At 33.3% G+C, this 21943-nt stretch overlaps 1 protein-coding gene across 2 annotated transcripts in view; it reads left to right on the top strand.

Annotated features, from left to right (window-relative positions):
• PPIP5K2 (diphosphoinositol pentakisphosphate kinase 2) overlaps positions 1-21943 on the top strand; it is a 76716-nt gene that overhangs the window by 14798 nt on the left and 39975 nt on the right. For both annotated transcript variants that reach the window (XM_011989023.1, XM_011989024.1), the window contains exons 6-17: positions 5813-5967; positions 7224-7325; positions 8440-8601; positions 10600-10721; positions 12001-12102; positions 13200-13286; positions 14019-14094; positions 14183-14292; positions 15247-15332; positions 17603-17728; positions 17867-17988; positions 18564-18746. In XM_011989023.1, the coding sequence (XP_011844413.1) occupies positions 5813-5967; positions 7224-7325; positions 8440-8601; positions 10600-10721; positions 12001-12102; positions 13200-13286; positions 14019-14094; positions 14183-14292; positions 15247-15332; positions 17603-17728; positions 17867-17988; positions 18564-18746 (1433 nt within the window). The remainder of the gene's footprint in view (positions 1-5812; positions 5968-7223; positions 7326-8439; positions 8602-10599; positions 10722-12000; positions 12103-13199; positions 13287-14018; positions 14095-14182; positions 14293-15246; positions 15333-17602; positions 17729-17866; positions 17989-18563; positions 18747-21943) is intronic.

The raw sequence follows: 21943 nt of genomic DNA on the forward strand, positions 1-21943 counted from the left end.
AGATTTTGGTATACGAGGGGGTTCCTGGAACCAGTCACCGCTTATAACAAGGGGCAACAGTACTTCTATTTTAAAGCACTCTTTGCTCCTTTTTTTCTGGTTATCTAAAACATAGCATGGAAGCTATACCTAACTTAGTCTGAAGGCAAGATATATGTTTGTCTTAAGAGTTAACATTCTGTTCACACTTAACTATTGTGGGGAATTTTGATGAATTTATCATACCTTAAACCATCTTTTATTAAAAACTAGAGGGGGGCGCAGAACAAGATGTCCGAATATACCCTCCAGTGATTGTCCCACTCCCCACAGGAGCACCAAATTATAAACTAGCAATGCAAGAAAGCACCTTCGTAAGAACCGAAAAATTAGTCTACCATGGTGGTGCCTCTGTGAACATGTTGGCAAGAGTTGTAGCATTCCTGGGCTTAGGGCGCCCCCTAGTGCTAATATAGCTGCAGTGACCTCAGGCTTCGATCGTAACGCTTATGTCTTTTTTGAATATGTGGAAAGCTTTCTCAAGAAGGATGGGCACAAAGAAGCCCAAACGGTGAAGACTGAAATAAATATCTAACTTGTAAATACCGAGACATCAGTGAATGTCTACAAGCATCAAGAACATCCAGAAAAATGTGACCTCACCAAACAAACTAAATAAGGTACCAGTTACGAATCCTGGAGTGATGTAGATATGTGACCTTTCAGACAGAGAATTCAAAATAGCTGTCTTGAGGAAGCTCAAGAACTGCAAGGTAACATGGAGAGTGAATCAGAATTGTAACATGAGAAATTAACAAAGAGATTGAAATAATTCAAAACCATCAAGCCAAAATTCTGGAACTGAAAAATTCAGTTGACAAACTGAAATATACATCAAAGCCTCTCAACAGCAAAGTGGATCAAGTAGAAGAATTAGTGAGCTTGAAGACCGGCTATGTGAAAATACATAGCCAGAGGAGAAAGAGAGGAAAAGAATGAAACACACCTAAGGACTAAAGAGACCTGACAGAGGAGTCTGAACAAACTTCTCAGGTAGCACTTTTCATCTTTTTGGCCCACTCCTTTCTTCATTTTTCTTTGACAACTTTGGGACCTATGTAGTTAATAAGAGGAAGGGAAAATGTTTATATATATATATATGTATATATATATATATATATATCTTAAAAATAGCCTCAAAGGGACAAATCCAATAATTAGTGCTCTTAAAGAAAACATAGAGAGATCATGGTAGAAAGTTTATTGAAAGAAACAATAACAACTTTCCAAACCTAAAGAAAGATATGAATATCCATAGATCATAGAAGAATATGAATATTTAACTCAAATAAGACATATGTTAATCAAACTCTGAAAGGTCAAGGATAAACAAAGATCCTTAAAACACCCAGAGAATAGATGTATATAGCATTTAAAGAAGCTCTGATACAGCTGGCAGCTGACATCTGAACAGAAAGCTTATAGGCTAGGAGAGAGTGTGATGGCATTCAAAGTATTGAAGGAAAAAAGAAAACTTCGAACCTAGAATATTCTATTCAGCAAAATTATCCTTCAAACATGAAGACATAATAGATTTTACTAAACAAAAGCTGAGGGATTCATGAATTACCAATATCCTGGAATTTCCTATCCTTATAGGATAGGATGAGAAAAAGATCTTACAGGGTCTCTAAGGAAATGTTTTACAGGAAATGCTAAAAGGAGTTCATCAATCTGATAGAAAAATACATTAACAATTAGAAATCATCTGGGCCAGGCGCAGTGGCTCATGCCTGTCCCAGCACTTTGGGAGGCTGAGGCTGGTGGATCACGAGGTCAGGAGATCGAGACCATCCTGGCTAACATGGTGAGACCCTGTCTCTCCTAAAAATACAAAAAAAAATTAGCCGGGCTTGGTGGCGGGTGCCTGTAGTCCCAGCTACTCAGGAGGTTGAGGCAGGAGAATGGCGTGAACCCAGGAGGCAGAGCTTGCAGTGAGCCAAGATCGTGCCACTGCACTCCAGCCTGGGTGACTGAGAAAGACTCCATCTCAAAAAAAAAAAAAAAAAAAAAATTCAAGAAATCATCTTAATGTGTAAAACTCATTGGTAATAGTAAGTGCACAGATAAGTACATAATATTCTAACACTGTCATTGTGGTGTACAAACCTCTTATATATTTCATAGGAAGACTAAAAGGCAAACCTGTCAGAAATAATAACTACAACAACTTCTTACGAGTATAGAAACATAAAAATAGAGACAACAAAAAGCCAAAACATGGATGGGCGAAATGGAGTTAAAATGTAGAGTTTTTAAAATTTTCTCTTTCTTTTTCTTTTCTTTGTAATCAGAGTTGTCATCAATTTAAAATAATTGCTAATAAAATGTTATTTGTAAGCCTTATGGTAATCACAAAACAAAAACCTATAACAGATACACAAAAAATAAAAAGAAATTAAAACATACTACCGGAGAGAATTACATACATATATATGTATTTGAGACAGGGTCTTGCTCTTCACCCATGTTGGAGTGAAGTGGCATAATGGCATTTCACCCATGTTGGAGTGAAGTGGCGGGATCACTTTTCACTATAGCCTCAACTCCCTGGTGATTCTCCCACTTCAGCTTCCTGAGTAGCTGGGACTACAAGCACAAGCCACCATGTCCAAGTAATTATTTTTTGTAGGGACAGGGTCTCACTGTGTAGCCCAGGCTGGTTTCAAAACTCCTTGGCTTATGTGGTCCTCCTGTCTCAGACTCCCGAAGTGCTGGGGGCCATCATGCCCAGGCAGAAAATCACTTTCCCATAAAGGAATACAGGAAGGAAGGAAGGGAGGACAAAAAAATAAAAACCTCAGAAAACAAATACCAAAATAACAGAAGCAAGTCTTTACCTATCAATAATAACATGAATGTAAATGGGCTAAATTCTTGCATCAAAAGACATAGAGTTGCAAAATGGATTAAAAAATAAGACCCAACTCTATACTGTCTACATATGATCATTTCAGTTGATGGAGAAAAAGCATTTGATAAAATTAAACATCCTTTCGTGATAAAATCTCTCAAAACACTGGGTATGGAATGAACTTACCTTTATATGATAAAAGGCCTATATGACCAACCCACAGCTAACGTCATACTGAACAGGGAAAAGGTAAAAATATTTCCTCTAAGACTTGGAACAAGACAAAGATGTCTACTTTCATCTCTTTTATTCAACTTAGTACTGGAAATTATAGCCAGAGAAATTAGGGAAGAGAAGGAAATAAAGGGCATCCAAATCGAAAAGAAAGGAGTTAAATTATCCTTGTTTATAGATGATATGATCTTATAGTTAGAAAATCCTAGAGTCTCTACCACAAAACTATTAGAACAAGTTCAGTAAAGTTGCAGGATACAATATCAACTTACAAAAATCCATAGCATTTCTATATGCGAACAGCAAACAATCTGAAAAAGAAACCAAAAAAAAAAGTAATCCCATTTACAATAGCTACAAATAAAGTAAATACCTAGGAATTCACTTAAAGAAATGAAAGATCTCTTCTACAATGAAAACCATAAAATGCTGATGAAAGAAATTGAAGAGAACACACCAAAAAATGGAAAAATACTCCATTTTCATAGATTGAAAGAATTGCCATACTACCCAAAGCTGTCTACAGATTCAATGCAGTCAGAATACTAAAGACATTCTTCACAGAAATAGAAAAAAAAAATACTAAAATTTATATGGAACCACAAAAGACTCAGAATAGTCATAGCCAGCCTGAACAAAAACAACAAAACTGGAGGAATCACAATATTTGACTTTTAAGTTACACTACAAAGCTATAGTAACCAAAACAGGATGGTACTGGCATCGAAACATAGACCAAAGGAACAGAATACAGAATCCAGAAAAAAGTACACACATTTGCAATTAACTCATTTTCGACAAAGTTGACCAGAATGTCCACTGGGGAAGGGACAGTCTCTTCAGTAAGTAGTGTTGGGAAAACTTGGTATCTATATGCAGGATCAAATTAGGCCCCTATCTTTCTCTATATACATAATCAAAATGGGTTAAATACTTAAATCTAAGACCTGAAAATATGCAAGTACTAGAAGAAAACATTGTAGAAACACTCCAGGATATTGGTCTGGGCAAATGTTTCTTGAGTAAGACCTCAGAAACTCAAGCAACCAAAGCAAAAATGTGCTAATGGGATCACATCAACATGAAAAGCTTCTGCACAGGAAAGGAAATAATACAGTGAAGAGACAGTCCACAGAATGGGAGAAAATATTTGTAAACTACCCATTTGACAAGGGACTAGTAACCAGAATATATAAGAAACTCAAACAGCTCTATAGGAAAAAAACAATCTAATTAAAATATGGGCAAAGATTTGAACAGATTTTTCTCGAAGGAAGACATACAAATGACCAATAGGTATATGAAAATATGCTCAACGTCACCAATCATCAGAGAAATGCACATCAAATCTATAATGAAATATCAACTCATCCCAGTTAAAATGGCTTTTATCAAGAAGACAAGCAATAAGAAATGTTTGTGAGGATGTGGAGAAAGGGAATACTGTTGGTGGGAATATAAATTAGTAAAGCCACTATTGAGAACAGAATGGAGGTTCCTCAAAAAACTAAAAATAGAGCTACCATATGATCTTGCAATCTCACTGCTGAGTATATGTCCAAAAAAAGAGGAAATCAGTATATTGAAGAGATATTTGCACTCATGTGTATTGCAGCACCACTTGGAATGGCCAGTATAGAAACAACCTAAGTGTCCATTAATGGATAAAGAAAATGTGGTACCTATAGACAATGGTATACTATTCAGCCATAAAAAGAATGAAATCCTGTCATTTGCAACAACATGGATGAAACTGGAAGTCTTATGTTAAGTAAAATAAGCCAGGCAAGAAAGAAATATTGCATGTTTTCACGTGTGGGAGCTTTAAAAAAAAAAAAAGATGAACTCTTAGAGCTTGAGCATAGAATAATTGTTACTGGAGGGAAGGGTTGCAAGGATGACGGGGATAAAGTGAGGATGGTTAGTGAGTATAAAAATGCAGTTATATAGAATGAATAAGATCCAGTATTTGGTAGCATAATAGGGTGACTGTAGTTCACAATAATTTATTTTATATTTTGAAATAACTAAGAGTGAAATTAGAATGTTCCTAACACAAAGAAATGATAAATGTTTGAGATGGTGAATACCCCAACTATTCCAATTTGATTATTAGACCATTGTATGCCTGTATCAGAATTTCATATGGACCGCATAAATATATACAACTACTATGTACCCATGATGGTTAAAAATAACATTTAAAAAAGAGATAAAGTAATCATCGTCTTAAGCAGGAAACTTTTCTTGTCTAGATTTAAAAATTTAACTTTCTAATTGAATTGCTGGCTTACTTTGCATATGAGTTACTTTCTAACTTAAATAGCTTCATGTTTTACGATATCTGATACAAATAATCTCACACAGTTTTCAGAAGATGGTGACATTCTTGAGTTACTTCTCAGTCTTGATATAATAATTTCACGTCTAACTTTGAATTCTGTGGTGTGGTAGTGTGAAATGATAAGTCTGTAAAATTTTGAAGAACTATAGCTTTTAATGCCATATATATCATAAACGTTGACATATGTTATTTATATAAACATGTATGATTAAAATCAAGTGAGTACATTATCCAAATTTACTTTTCTTTTATGGTCTTTTAGTAAAAAAAGTCCTCGATAATAATGTGGTGTCCTGATAATATAATATGTGATATTTCTTGCAATCATGTTTGTTTTATAGAATGTAATCTGATTGAAGGGGAAGATCATGTAGAAGTAAATGGGGAAGTTTTTCAAAAGCCATTTGTAGAAAAGCCAGTCAGTGCAGAAGATCACAATGTTTACATTTATTACCCAACTTCTGCTGGTGGTGGAAGTCAAAGACTCTTTAGAAAGGTAAAACCTTTGTAACTTTTGTATGAATACTCTTCTTTAGACATTGTTGTGTAAGTGTTATTAAAAGCAATCAAGCATTTAATTATGGTTAAATATTGAACTCTTGAAAATGTATCATTTAGAGGTAAATTTATAAAACTGATATACTTTGTTAGAAAGGCATGGCATCATTTTAGTTATTTAATGTTGTTAAGCAGAATTTCTGCCTGCAGAATGCCAGGAAGGATACTTGACTTTTCTTTTCCCTCCCATTTTGTATATCTGTCAAACTAGAAATTCACTTAAGCTGTAGCAGTATTTTAGAATAATGGCCCAGAAAAATAACAGCTCATAGAAAAAGTAACACTGATAACTTTACATACCTGAAAGTACACTTAATTATACTCATAATAAAATAAATGCAAATCAAATCTAGATATAATGACATTGTATTACTTTTTGGATTGACAAAGATAAAAAATATTGAACTAGTTGAGAAATAAGCACAAGGGCAAACATTGTTGGCAGAAATACAAAGTAGTGTAGCCTCTTAACAACATAATTTAGCAATGTATCAGAATGTAAAATGCATATACATGTATAAAAATTGATGAAAATTCAAATTAAGAACACAGTGAGATACCATTTTAACATCCATTAAAGTAGCAGGTATTAAGAAGCCTAACAGTAACAAGTGTAAACAAGGATGTAGAACAGTGAAAACTTACACATTGCTGATGAGACCCTACATTGTTAAAATAGTTGATAAAGATTTTTCATTATCTTCACAAGTTGAATATGAGCACATTCTATCACCGAGCAGTTCCACTTTTATTATATACCTTAGGAACACTCATACAAGTTTGCTGTCGCGACACATAAGAACGTTGAAAGCAACGTTGTAATCACCAAAGCTTGGAAAACAACCTAAACATACATTGATAGGAGAATGGATAAATTCTGGTGTATTTATACAGTGGAAAATTCTAGAGTAGTAAAAATGAACAAGCTTACATGCAGCAACCTGGATGAATCTTAGGAATATAACTCTTACTGTTCATTGTATTTCTATACTCTTTAATATGTAAGTTATGGTAACAATAGAGACTACTATAGTGCCAAGTATGTAGTAAGTTTTGTTAATTATTTGTGGATTAAAAATGTATTTGAAAATGTCTAAGATGGAAATAGGTGGTTAATAAACTATTTGTCATTTTATCATAAAAATGAGGGAAATAATTTGCTTTTTTATATCGATGGACATCTTTTGTTTTCAGATTGGCAGTAGAAGTAGTGTTTATTCTCCAGAAAGCAATGTACGAAAAACAGGCTCATATATATATGAAGAGTTTATGCCCACAGATGGTACTGATGTTAAGGTAGGATTGATTAAAATAGATTTTAGTTTTATATTTCAAGTTTACCAATGATATCAGAAAAAGAAGTTAATCTTTAACTGTATCTAACCTTTACTCAGGATCTCTTTCTTTTTGATTAGGGATTCCTCATGTTTTGTACCATCAACATCTTTAGCAGTCTGAAGCCTATGGACTCTTTTTGAAGAGTAGTGTTTTTAAATGCTTTAAACATGTAAGATTATGATGAAGACAAATTTTATTAAAATATAATAAAATATTTAAAAACCAACTTTGTGTTAAACATAATAAGTCTTTAAAGGGGCATTAAATAATAAGATACCAGGGATAAAGGTCTAATAACCATCACAGTTTCCAAGCAGTGATTAGTGTAAGTGAGGTTTTGAGATCTGTGACAACTGTGATGTGATATAAAAAGTGTCTGTCATTTTAGTTGGTGACAAATAAGGTCTTAATTGCTTTACCTTCAGCCATTCTTTCTCTAACCAGAATGTTTTCTAAAGTATAAATCTGAGTATGAATCCTTAAAAGTTCTCTAGTGGATCCTTATTGACCACAGGATAATAACCAGATTCATAATCCTGCCATACAAGATATTTCAGTGTCCTCTGTTTGTCTTATAAACCTCATTTCTTACAGTATAAACTACATCAGATAACTTGCCAATACCTGAATACATCATGCTGTTCATGCCTCTTTCTTTTACTTTTCTTCTCTTATCTGCACTCAGATTCATACCCTCACCCTTTTAAAGATTTTCTTTTGGGATTTTTTTTTTCCCTATAATGGTTATTTGCATCTCTCATTTGTTAAACTAAAACAATTTAAAGACAGCAATCACATCGTATACATCCTAGTATTCCCTCATAATACTCAGTATAATAGTTCTCTATAGAGAATGAAACTTCACTCTACCAATTTTGCCATATAATGATTACTTACAACCTTTCCCAATGAACTGAAAATTTGGGCATGTAAAATAAAAAGATATGTCTATTAGCCTGGATTCAGAACTAGTTTTTAGTTATTGATTTTCACTGGATTTGTTGTCTGCTGGTTACACACACACACATACACACACATATGTATTTATACATTTATTTAACATTTTTGAAAGGTTTATACAGTGGGTCCAGATTATGCCCATGCTGAAGCTCGAAAATCTCCAGCACTTGATGGCAAGGTGGAACGAGACAGTGAAGGAAAAGAAGTAAGATATCCTGTTATTCTCAATGCACGAGAGAAATTAATTGCTTGGAAAGTCTGCCTTGCTTTTAAGGTAAGATGTTATACAAATCTATAGATCCTTATAAAGGTAAATTCTAATTTTCTTTTTTGACTAAGACATTATTGGTGCTTATAATTGGAGAAGTAAACTGAGAAAGTAATTAATACATCTGAATGGTTCATGTATTTTTCAAGGGATTCTTGTAGTGCCAGTATATTCTTTTGCATTATATAAAAGAAAACCTGGTCAGTTTATTCAGAAATTAAAATTACAGAAATGACTCAACTAATCAGTGTTTTAGGGTTATTGTCTAGTGTACTTTTTGAAACTGGCTTTAAGTGTTACTTTCATATAACTGGTAAGTTTTTTTGTTAAATGAAAACAGTTCTCAGTGGTCTAGCCCTGGCGATTGATTCTTTGGCCTAATATATGATAAAAGATGTTCATGAAAACAATATAAAAACATATCTTTCTGTTTTTTGTTTTTGTTTTTGTTTTTTTTTTGAGACAAGAGTCATGCTGTCGCCCCGGCTGGAGTGCAGTGGCACGACCGGGTTCAAACTATTCTCCTGCTTCAGCCTCCAGAGTAGCTGGGATTACAGGCACCCACCACCACACCCGGCTAATTTTTGTATTTTCAGTAGAGAGGGGGTTTCGCCATGTTGGCCAGGCTAATCTCAAACTCCTGACCTCGTGATCCGCCCACCTCGGCTTTCCAAAGTGCTGGAATTACAGGTGTGAGCCACTGCACCCAGCCAAAAACATTTCTTAAAAAAAACTTTTTGACTTTTGACATTTGACTAATTCTCTCAATCTATATTATTAGGTTTCTTCCTAACTACTATATAGTAAAGGTTTAAATAGAAATAGTACAACCTTCATTTAATGAAGGATAAAAATTTTACCTTTTTGAAATCTTGCCTTGGATCTATAACTTAAAGGCTAGTATATGTTACTGGCTATTAAACAATAAAGAATTACTTTGTGCCTTAATAATTTGAAGTGTCTTTCATGGAAGGAATGTTAGCCTGTAAATAAGTTTTAATAGCTTTATAGAAATCCTTTTATTATGCCAGGATTCTGAAAGCTGTGACAAAAAAATCACATTCTACTAATACCTGATGACTGAACATCAAATGTTAGATCAGAAAGTTCTTAGAGTCTGAGTGGCAAATTCATGCCTTTTGGCCATTTTCTTCTCCCAAATAAAGTAAGTTTATTACAGGTGTTCACGAATATGTGGTATTGGGGGTTTAAAAGATCACAGGATTTTGACTGGGTGTGGTGCCTCACACCCGTAATCCCAGCACTTTGGGGTTGCTGAAGTAGGTGGATTACTTGAGGCCAGGAACCCCAGACTCACCTGGCTAACATAGCAAAACCCTGTCCCTACTAAAAAATACAAAAATTAGCCTGGTGTGGTGGCACACGCCTGTAGTCCTAGCTACTCGGGTGGCTGAGGCACAAGAATTCCTTGAACCTGGGAAGTGGAGGTTGCAGTGAGCCAAGATTGTGCCACTGCACTCCAGCCTGGGTGACAGAGTGACACTACCTCTCAAAACCAAACAAAACAGATCACAGAATTTCCTCTGGAATATGTCCTCAAAACTGTTCTCCATATCCGCCCTCCCTCTTTTTTTTTTTTGATTAACATGATGTAATTTCTGCTAGTGCCAAGTTTTTTGTTTTTTGTTTTTTGTTTTTTTCAGATCCTTTAACAATTTTGCTTTTGTTTTTAAATTAGATGTTAATTGAAGAACTTTGTGATAGAATATATTATTTTGGGGCCTCTCTAGCCGCTTATGCATTATTGTTCTATATCTACTTTATGATAAAAGACTTAAATAATCATATAGCCTCTATAATGTATTTTCGGAGTACTCAAGTTACAAATAAATAATTTCTTTCATTTCTTATTGTGAAGTAAACCAATATATAGTAATATACTTTTAAGCATTTATAAAATTTGATATGTTCTGATAGGACTAGAAAACTGTGAATCTTAATAATTTAAATTAAACCTTAAAGTTTATAACTTATTTTAAATAGCAAACAGTTTGTGGCTTTGATTTGTTACGGGCCAATGGACAGTCCTATGTCTGTGATGTCAATGGCTTCAGTTTTGTGAAAAATTCCATGAAGTATTATGATGACTGTGCAAAAATACTTGGGTAAGAATTTTTTAAATTTTCTTTTTACCTTCATATACTAGTTTTTCAGAAACCAAATAACTGTTAACATTAAATGGTCAGGTTTTTTTAAGCCTTCTAGAGTAAAGATCAGTGTTCATAAAATGATACCCCCGAAGACTATGCCAGATCCTGAATTATACTTTGACTTATCAAAGACAGATTAATTTATGATCAGTATAGATGAAAACCTTTAACTTCATACGTTTACAAATACTATAACATGCTGATTATTAGTCAAAAGTTTATTTGTTAGAATACATTATTCCTCTAATTTTTGCCATGTAACTACAGTGGAAAAGGTTTTCTTCCACTTAATGGACAAAATTAACATTCATGAAATAAATAAACAGAGTAAAATAGAAATATTTAGAATTCATGACTCTTTTGCATGACAATTCGTTCTACAAGCATATGTTACTTGATGATATTTTCATAAGATTGTCAAGTGAATGTAAAAAAAATATTGTAGGTAGAAATGCTGTTTTTATATTCTTCAACCTGTTTTCTTTATACTTTGATTCAGAAGACTAGCAAAGCAATAACTATTTTTAAGACATTTCCAGGTATATATGACAAATCCATAGGAAACTTACATTAAAAAATGCTCAATAATTGGAGCCAGCTTTTTTACTGGTTAAGTATCCCTTATCCACAATGCTTGGGACCAGAAGTGTTTTGGATTTCAGATTTTCAGATTAAGAACATTTAACCCATAGTATGTTTCAAAGATTTACAAACTTACCCTTAAAGTGATGTTAGGGAGAGTTTACTAAATTTTAGCATAAATAAATGCTAAATTTAAACAAAACCAAAAAGTAAACATTTTTCCATTTTTAACCTTATTGGTATAGTAGTGATTTGTTAAGATGAACACAATATTTATAGTAGCATTTTAGGTGTTCAATAAACTGATAAGAACTTATCAGTAGCCACACAGAAGAGACATTCTTGAATTTCAGAATGTATGTAATTAGATATGATGTAATTGTAGTGATTTCTTTGAATCCAATGCTGATTGATATTTTAAAACTAAAGCAAATAATCTCAAATTTGTGAAATCCCATTGATGTGTCTAATACATCAATTTAGAACTGCTGATTTTTATTTTTTCTTGATCAGAATTTGATTCTGTGGGTTATTTTGTATGTGATGTAATCACTAGATATTTTAAGTCTTACGATTCTCTCTCATTATCATTAAGTACCCAGTTTTGTCTTAAAATGGACTAATTTTAAGTATTTCCTTTTTTGTCTTGAAGAAATATTGTAATGCGAGAACTGGCTCCACAATTTCATATTCCGTGGTCAATACCCTTAGAAGCTGAAGATATCCCAATTGTACCAACTACATCTGGAACTATGTAAGTCTGAATTGTTTTCATTTAGAAATTGAGTTCCCCTTGTCATCTGTGCTATTAGGATAAAAATTAAATTTCCGAATGATGATTAGACACTTTACTGTGTATGATTTCATATGATTCAGCTTAAAGATAAAGTAGTAGATTATACGTATTTATAAGGGTCCACTAATTGTTACAAGTAAACTACTGAAACATGCCTGGATAATTATAGAATTGTTTAATCAAGCCATAAAAATTAAAAAGGTACCAATAGGTATGTTACTTAAAGGTTCACAGTGGTCTTACAACTTTTGCTCTCTCAAGTCATATCTTGCATAATTATACCAGTATTGCGAAAATGTTTCATAACATTCTATTACTGAAAATTATTCCTTTAAATTCATGTCAGTTGACTGAATGCTTTTTTTCCCACAACTTAGATATTTATATTAACATGTTAAATATCCTGAGATATACTGATGATAGGGGGAACAAATTTTATTTTTAATCAGCATTTTTCATAGTGATTTAACACAAAAGTGTTAAATAAAATTTTTTCAGGTAACTCAGCTGATATCCTGCAGGGTTATGTTCTGCAGTTCACACTTCAGCAAACACTAGATTATACCTCTTAATTCTAGCATGCTTCTAAGATGATTTTATCTTCCAGTAATTTGAGTTTTAAATACTTGTTCTCCTTACATGGGCAAAACTTAGCAAATATATACATATAGCAACCATCATGTAAAGTTTTATTTTGATTTAATGAAGTCTCAGTCTGTAATGATCTAATGCTACAGAGCAGGTATTTAATAAAGCTCAGAAATTGTAGTCCGTCTACTTTTATCCCAGAGTTAAGGTAGCCATTTCTAGAGAAGAAAAGGTTATATTCTATTATATAGCTTAATATCACCCCCCTCCCCCAGCTTCTTAAGTTCATTTTGAATTTGATTTCATAAAGTTAAAACTAGATAGTTGTAAGTATTATTCTTCGTGGGAAAGATCTTGAAATGGTAAAAGATGGCTCTAAATAAATGATTAAATGTTCATATTAATCTGAATTATACAACACAAATCTTTTTTAGAGAATTAAGAACATATATATTTTTTCATTTTAGGATGGAACTTAGATGTGTCATAGCTGTTATACGTCATGGGGATCGAACACCAAAACAAAAAATGAAAATGGAAGTGAGGCATCAAAAGTATGTTTTAAGATGAATAATTTAACATGCATGATATAATTTTAAGATTTCTGATAAGTGATCAACTCTTTTGATTAATACATCATATAGAAAAACTTTTATCTACCCTCTCTTGGCCATTTATATTTAAACCCGTGGATGCATACAAAATCCATTTAAAATATGTTCATTAGCATCTAAAATTATTGTGGCAATATTCATAAATATCATCAGTCTGCCCTGGCTTTCATTTATTGTCATAAAAGTGTTCTATTTAATCTTTGCTTATCACTCTCTTGTATTGCATTCTGAGAGTGAATAATCCCTCAGCCTTTTAGAAGAAAATTCGTAGAATGAAAGTTTCTGTTACTTCTATCCAGTGTTTGATTTGGAGATGATAAAATTTGAAAACCCTGAACCATTAAGTATGTGTTGACACAAGTAATTTTCAATGTGTATGCAATGACTTCAGAAAATATATAATATTATGAATTATAGTTGTATGTTTGGTTTCCGTGAAAAAACTTTGAAAAGTAGTATGGTGATTACTAGTTTGGTATCATTTAGGAAAGTACTAAGTTTTATCAGTCAAAGTTGAGCAGCAACATGTATAGTGAAAGAGCAAACACAGTACTTGAAATCCTTAGATCCCAAGTTCTAGTCCCATAGCTTATCATTTATTATTTGTTAGTTTAAACATATATTGGTAATGTTAATTATTGCAAGTGACTAACAGTGTTCTTTTTTTATAAGATTTTTTGATCTTTTTGAAAAATGTGATGGATATAAATCAGGGAAATTAAAACTCAAAAAACCAAAACAGTTACAGGCAAGTGTATTTGCTTTCTTGTTTAGTTTTAAATTTTTTAATGGTAAAATTACATAAAAATTCAATTTTCTGTTAATTTATTTTATAGGAAGTGCTAGATATTGCACGACAGCTTCTTATGGAGCTGGGACAAAATAATGATTCTGAAATTGAAGAAAACAAGCCAAAACTTGAACAACTTAAGACTGTATTAGAGATGTGAGTATCTTTTTGAAACCCTTAATCACGATACTACATATAGCTCTTCTTTTTTATGTATGTGATTTTCCATTTTAATTACTTTCACAGTCTGATCTTTTTACTCTTTGTTACTATAGTTGAAACGTGAAGGAAAATCTAATGTGAAAAAAATAGATTGTTGTATTGAAGGTTTTAGCTCTGGTTTTAATTTAGGTGAGAAGATTAAACAAGGACATCAGATTTGTGTCTTCTGTGAAATACTGCTTAGAATCAAGGCCACATTGCTAACTTGACCATAGATTCATTGCAGTTTAAATATAAAAAATTTGAGCTTTGCCTTAATCAAGTAAAATGGATACCCATCAATATTCCTGTTATAGCTCTACATTTTTAACCTCTTATAATCTTATTTCCTTTATTTCTTAAAACACATACATCTGTGTTTTTACATATTTCTGTACTTTATCTCTTCAGAGTTGTCTTTTTTTTTTTTTTTTTTTTGAGACAGGGTCTTATTCTGTCACCCAGGCTGGAGTCAGTGGTATGATCTCAGCTCACTGCAACCTCCCCCTCCCAGGTTCAAGCGATTCTCGTGCCTCAGCCTCCCAAGTATCTGGGACCACAGGTGCACGCCACCATGCCTGGCTAAGTTTTGTATTGTTAGTGGAGACAGTTTCACCATGTTGGCCGGGCTGGTATTGAACTCCTGACCTCAAGTGATCCGCTCACCTCGGCCTCCCAAAGTGCTGGGATTACAGGCTTGAGCCATGGCACCCATGCCTGTAATTTTTAGAAAAACATTTTTGTTTTTAATGTGGTTAGAATGATTATATATGGTGCAATTTTTTTTTTTTTTTTTGGCTAGAATATTTTGAAGAATTAAACAGGCGATTACAGATAAAAGGGAGCATGAATATGTGAGATTTAGTTTTTCCCTACATTGTCTATTCTGCTTATCATTTTATTTTTCAGGTATGGTCATTTTTCTGGAATAAATCGTAAGGTTCAGTTGACCTATCTCCCTCATGGTTGTCCTAAAACATCTAGTGAAGAGGAGGGTATGTCATTCTTAATGCTTATACAGTAGTTTTATTTATATATAGTAACTTGTTATTCACTGTTGATTACTTTTGGACCATCTTTTGCTTCGTAGTTTAGGACTGGCATGGTGAGGAAAAATAAAGTGGAATTATCTTAGCTGTGCTTCCTTTAAATAAAGGATACATTTTTATATCACCTATTCTTTAAATAAAGGATAGATTTTATTATTTTGAAAACTGCGTAAGACTTCCTTTTAACTGTGAGATTGTTTCAGAAAACGTATTTATTTATAACTGTTATTTAATGGGCCCCTTACATCACCTTTTGATAGCAGAGGGCAGAGTATCTAAGAAGAAAGCCCAAGAAGTACAAAAAGACTTTGAAAAAATATACAATTAACCTGTTTTTAAAATAAATGGATATTTTCTTCCACCCAGTAAACCAGAGTAAGTATTTAAACAAGTTTGGTCTCCTAAGAGCAGTTAGTATCCACATTTATAAATACATTTACCTTACAAAAGAAAAGGGTAGGGATTGAGGAAGTCATTTCATAGAGAAATGCAGATGACCAATAAAATAATAATGATAGTAATAAGAATCTGTCTTGCCTATCATATTGGCAAAGTACTTTCTTCATTTCTGTTTTAAACTGGTAATAAAATGTGCTGATGAGAATTCGTTGAGACAGGATTTCAGTCTATAGTAGAAGTATAAATTGGCACAGTTTTCTGAAATGTAATTTGGCAATATATCAAAAACTTCAAAAGATGTTCTTATGCTTTGACCTGAATTCTGCTTATCAGAATCTAACCCAAAGAAGTAATCAGATGTTCAGGTAAAGATTGATCTATAGGGATATTCATAGTGGTATTACTTATAATAGCAAAAATTAAAGTAATGATTATCTTAAATGCAGACACAAATTTATAATAATCTTGATATATATATATATTTTAACATTTGATATATTGCTCTTATCACATTTTGTGGTTAATAGTAATACAGGTTAATTTTCTATATCTTAGTATTTATCATCAAAAACATTCTGTAAACAAATAATTTAAAAAGTTAGGTAACTAACTTTCCTTCCGTAAATTAATATTGATCTATATGACAAAGCTCACAGAACTGCTAACTAGCTGCAGGTGAAGGGGTGATTTCCTCTCACCTTTTAAAGAATCATTATTAAGTTCTTTTAGTGCTTATAATGCTTATTCTTGAATTACTTTTTTTCAGAACCCAACACAGATCTTAATATCATGAAAAGGAGTAGGTCAAAATTAAGTACAGAAACTCATTAACTTATAGTATTTTCTTTGTCCAAGAAAATACTTTGATTTGTAACATGCAGAGATTCCACAAGTTCAAATTTAAAAAGCTGCTCTTGATTACCTTTTGTTAGCATAAAATTTATTAGATTGTATGAAATTTATTAGATTGCATAAAATTTAAATTAGAATAAATGTTAGGCTCTGTCATCTCACATCTTCCTAAAAATGATGCAAATCACCGATTTCCAATCTTAAAAACGTGTATCTGGCCGGGCGCAGTGGCTCACGCCTTAATCCCAGCACTTTAGGAGGCCGAGGTGGGTGGATCACTTGAGGTCGAGACCAGCCTGGCCAACATGCTGAAAACCCCGTCTCTACTAAAAAGACAAAAATTAGCCAGGCGCCTATAGTCCCAGTTACTCAGGAAGGTGAGGCAGGAGAATTGCTCAAACCTGGGAGGCAGAGGTTGCGGTGAGCCGAGATCTTGCCACTGCACTCCAGCCTGGGCGACCAAGCGAGACTCTGTCTCAAAAAACAAAAAACAACAACGAAAAAATATATATCTTCTTCACTTCAACTAATGTATTTTCTTTTATGGGACAGCACTGGAAAGGGTGCTTGATAGCAAGGCACATAAAACCTGGATTCTGGCATCAAGGAGCTGTCAATCCAGCAGACATAGCACAACTAAATTAAGTACACTGAAGAAATTACTATGAAAACAGGCAAGGAAGAAACGTTACATCCCTGAAGAAAATTGGGAGCCATTTTTCTAAAGTATGAGAGAGATTTTCAAATTTCAGTAAGATTTAAACAGGAATAGCAAGGGAGTATTCCTTACCGAAGCACTGCCTACAAACAGCATTAAGGGACATACATGCAACAACATTTAAGGAAGAAAATATCCTACATATGGGCCATATTTCACCACAGAAGAGAGCACAGACAAAAAATTAATCTTAAGTCTGTTTAAAAAAAAACTTAACATTTGTTTTATTCATTCATATGTGTCATAGACAGCCGAAGAGAAGAACCATCTTTACTTCTGGTTCTAAAATGGGGAGGTGAATTAACTCCTGCAGGCAGGGTCCAGGCTGAAGAACTTGGAAGAGCTTTCAGGTGTATGTATCCTGGAGGTCAAGGTAAATCTTAGAGTTTTCTTTAATTTGACTAATTTCATAAATTGTATTTTGAAATCTTCATTTTTGATGTTATTAAATATTTATAGAAATACAATGAAATGAAAATATAGCTGAAGTGATTTGAGGATTTATTTTCAGGAGATTATGCAGGATTTCCTGGTTGTGGTTTACTTAGATTACATAGCACCTACAGACATGACCTCAAAATATATGCCTCTGATGAAGGACGAGTCCAGATGACTGCAGCTGCTTTTGCAAAGGTACAAATAATTTTTTGTTTAGAATTACTAGAGTTTTTAATCTAATACTGCATCTTAAAACATTTTTGGCTGTGCGCAGTGGCTTACACCTGTAATCCTAGCACTTTGGGAAGCTGAGGTGGTCAGATCACTCGAGCCCAGGAGTTTGAGACCAGCCTGGGCAACGTGACGAAACCCTGTCTCTACAAAAAAATTGAAGAAAAAAAAATGAGTCAGATGTAGTGGTTCACACCTGTAGTCCCAGCAGCTCAGGAGGCTGAGGTGGGAGGGACCACCTGAGCCCAGGAGGTCAAGGCTACAATGAGCCAAAATCACGCCACTGCACTCTACCCCAGGCAACAGTGTGAGACCCTTGTCTCAAAAAAAAAAAAAAAAAAAATTTAACTAAGGAATATTTAAAAATTCTGTATTTGGAACTTTCAAGTAAAACCCTAAAATGACAATAATCAATTGTCATATTAATAAAGTTTATTTACTGTAAACTTACTTTATACCTTATGAAAATCAATATGTAACAAATATTATTTTACATATTAATTTTTTAAATTCGTGTTTTCTTCATTTAATATGCTTAGGGGCTTTTAGCTTTGGAAGGAGAGCTTACGCCCATTCTTGTTCAAATGGTGAAAAGTGCAAATATGAACGGTCTTTTGGATAGTGATAGTGACTCTTTGAGCAGTTGTCAGCAACGTGTGAAGGCAAGGCTTCATGAAATACTTCAGAAAGACAGAGATTTTACTGCTGAAGATTATGAAAAGGTGGGTCTTAGCAAACTCTTTTATATTGTGAAATATTACACACACACACAGAAAAGTGATAACTGCATAAAACATAAATGTAGAGCTTATTGTATTATAAAGCAAATACACATGTTATCATCCTCCAAGTAAAGAAACAGAACATTGGAACAACTTTGGCTTCTGTATGCCCCTTTCCAATCGCAACCCATTCCCTACCTCCTCAAAAAAACTACTGTCCTGACTTTTTATATTCTTTTCATATCCAGAATACTTACTTGGATAATGAGTATAGTCTCTAACCAGTGTAGTCTCATTTTTGGCTTTTTTCTAACTTTAAATCTATTGATTTTAATTGACAAATTAAAATTATATATGTTTATAACAACATGTTTTAAAGTATATATGCATTGTGAAATGGCTAACTCGAGCTAATTTATGTATTACCTCACATCCTTATTTTTTTGTGACGAGAACATTTGAAATCTACTCTCAGCAATTTTCAAGGATAAAATACATTGCTATTACTATAATCACAATGTTGTACAATAGAGCTCCTGAACTTATTCCTTTTATCTAACTGAACTTGTGTATCGCTTGACCAACATCTTCCCAACCCCTTCCTTTTCCAGCCTCTGGTAGCCATCATTTTACTCTGCTTCTGAGTTTAACTTTTTTAGATTCTACATATAAGTGAGATTACACATATTTGTCATTCTGTGCCTGGCTTATTTCACTTAACATAATGTCTTCTAGGTTCATCCATGTTGTTGCTAATGATAGGATTTCCTTCTTTTTAAGGCTAGATGATGATATTTCATTGTGTATATATACTACACTTCCTTTATTCGTTCATCTGTTATTGGACAGGTTGATTCCAGATCTTATCTATTGTGAACAGTACTACAATAAACATAGGAATGCAAATATCTCCTTGACATATGATTCCATTTCCTTTAGTTATATACCTAGCATTGGGATTGTTGGATCATATGGTAATTCTGTCTTCAGTTTTTTGAGCAGTGTTCATACTGTTTTCTATAGTGGCTCTACAATATTAATTTACTTTGGCTATTTTTTAAGGTTCATATAATAGAACATGTTCTATTTTGTATTTGACTTCTTTTATTTAATATTTTATTTGTGAAATTCAACCATAGTAAGTAATGGTCATAGTTAGTTAATAATCATTGCTGTGTTTGTTGTATTACATTTCAGGGTTGGCAGAACTTTTCTGTAAGATACCAGATAGTAAATATTTTATTAAAAAAAATTAGACTTTGCCGTCCAAATATGGTCTGTGTTGCTTTTTTTTTTTTTTTTAACTGCTTTTAAGCATGTAAAAACCATTCTTAGCCCATGGCCTGTGTGACAGGCCACATTTGACCTGCAGGCTATAGTTTGTTGACCCATGTACTATTTTATGAACGTATTACAATTTATATATGCTTTATATTATTGTTAGAGTTTTGGACTGTTAGGATTAAAGTTGCCATGAATACCCTTGTATGCCACCTGTGCAATGAGCATACATTTCTCTAGGGTATATTGTAGGAGTGGAATTATTGTGACCATGGTATGCTTATTTACAATGTTAGTAGGTGATGTCAAACTGTTTTCTAGTGCCATTGAGCTAATTTACAGTCCCACCAGAGGTCCATGATAGTTGTCATCGCTCCACATATTCTCCATTCTTGGGATTCTCAGATGATTCCATTTTGGCCATTCTGGTGGATATACCTAGAATTCACTTTATTGTGACTTCAGTGTCTGTTGACCATTTAAATATCCTCTTGAATGAGGACAAGTCTCTTGTCTTTTTTCTATGAATTGTCTATGTTTTTCTTCTTGAATGGCAGAAGTTCTTTATTCTGGATATGAGCTCTTTGTTATATGTAGATAACACCACCTACTCTGAGCCTTCATGTTGTCATGATTCTTTTCTTTTCTTTCTTTTTTTTTTTTTTGTTTTTTGTTTTAGAGAAAGGGTCTTGCTTCGTGACCCAGGCTGGAGTGCAGTGGTATGATCATAGCTCACTGTGGCCTAAAACCCCTGGGCGCAGGCGATCCTCCTGCTTCAGCGTCCTGAGTAGCTGAGATTACAGGTGCATGCCACCATGCTCAGCTAACTTTTTAAATTTTTGTAGAGATTGGGTCTCACTGTATTGCCAAGGCTAGTCTCGAACTCTTGGCCTCAAGTGATCCTCCTGCCTTGACATCCCAAGGCTTTGGAATTACAGGCATGAGCCACCAAGCCCAGCCAGTAATATCTTTTGATAAGCAGAAGTTCTAGTTTTTCATGATTTCCAAGTTCATTGTTTTCCCCTTATGGTCAATGCATTTTAATACATTGTCAGGATATCTTTTTCTGACTAGAGGCCATAAGGGATATATATATATATTCATTCTATAAATTTACTGTTTTGCTCTTCACATTTATCAGCAATCCAGATAAAATTGACTTTTATGTGTGCTATCAACTAAGAATATCAAGGTTGATATTTCCCCTAACTATATGTATATCTGGGTATCCCAGCAGAACATACTGAAAAGACTGTTCTTTCCCACTACTCAGAAGCACCGTCTTTATTATATATGTGTAATCGGTTTCTAGACCCTGTATTCTGTTTGTTGATCCTTGTGCCAATGATTAATATCTCCCAGCATGCAAATGGATCCTTCTTCAAGTGTTTCTTGGCCTTTTTTTTTTTTTTTTTTTTGCATTTTCATGTAAATTTTAAAACAAGCTGGTCAAAAATACTGTTGGGATTTTTTATTTAGGTTACATTATATCTGTAGTTTGTGCAAATTTACATTTTTTTCTCTAGTCTTTTAATCTGTGAATGTGTAGCTCATTTATTTAGATATTCTTTAATATCTTTCAATAATGTTTTATAATTTACTTCACAGGGTTCTTGTGCATCTTCGTTAGATTTAGGCTGAGGTGATTGATATTATGCAATTATAAATGGCCCCTCTTTAAAAGTTTTATTCTCTGTTGTTGGTGTATAGAAATATAATTAGTTTTAAAATATTGAGATTATAGGCATCAACCTTGTTGAACTCATTAGTTCTAATTTATCTAGATTTCTTTGATTCTTTAGCAGCACATCCATATGTTTTTTGCTTTTCTAATCTTTGTTTTTTAAAAATTATTTTTCTTGCTTTCCATAGCTAGGACCCTCAAAACCATATTAAGTAAAAGTAGCATTTCTAGT

Source organism: Mandrillus leucophaeus, unplaced genomic scaffold, assembly GCF_000951045.1.
Source record: "Mandrillus leucophaeus isolate KB7577 unplaced genomic scaffold, Mleu.le_1.0 Scaffold344, whole genome shotgun sequence".
Classification (NCBI taxonomy): Eukaryota; Metazoa; Chordata; class Mammalia; order Primates; family Cercopithecidae; genus Mandrillus; species Mandrillus leucophaeus.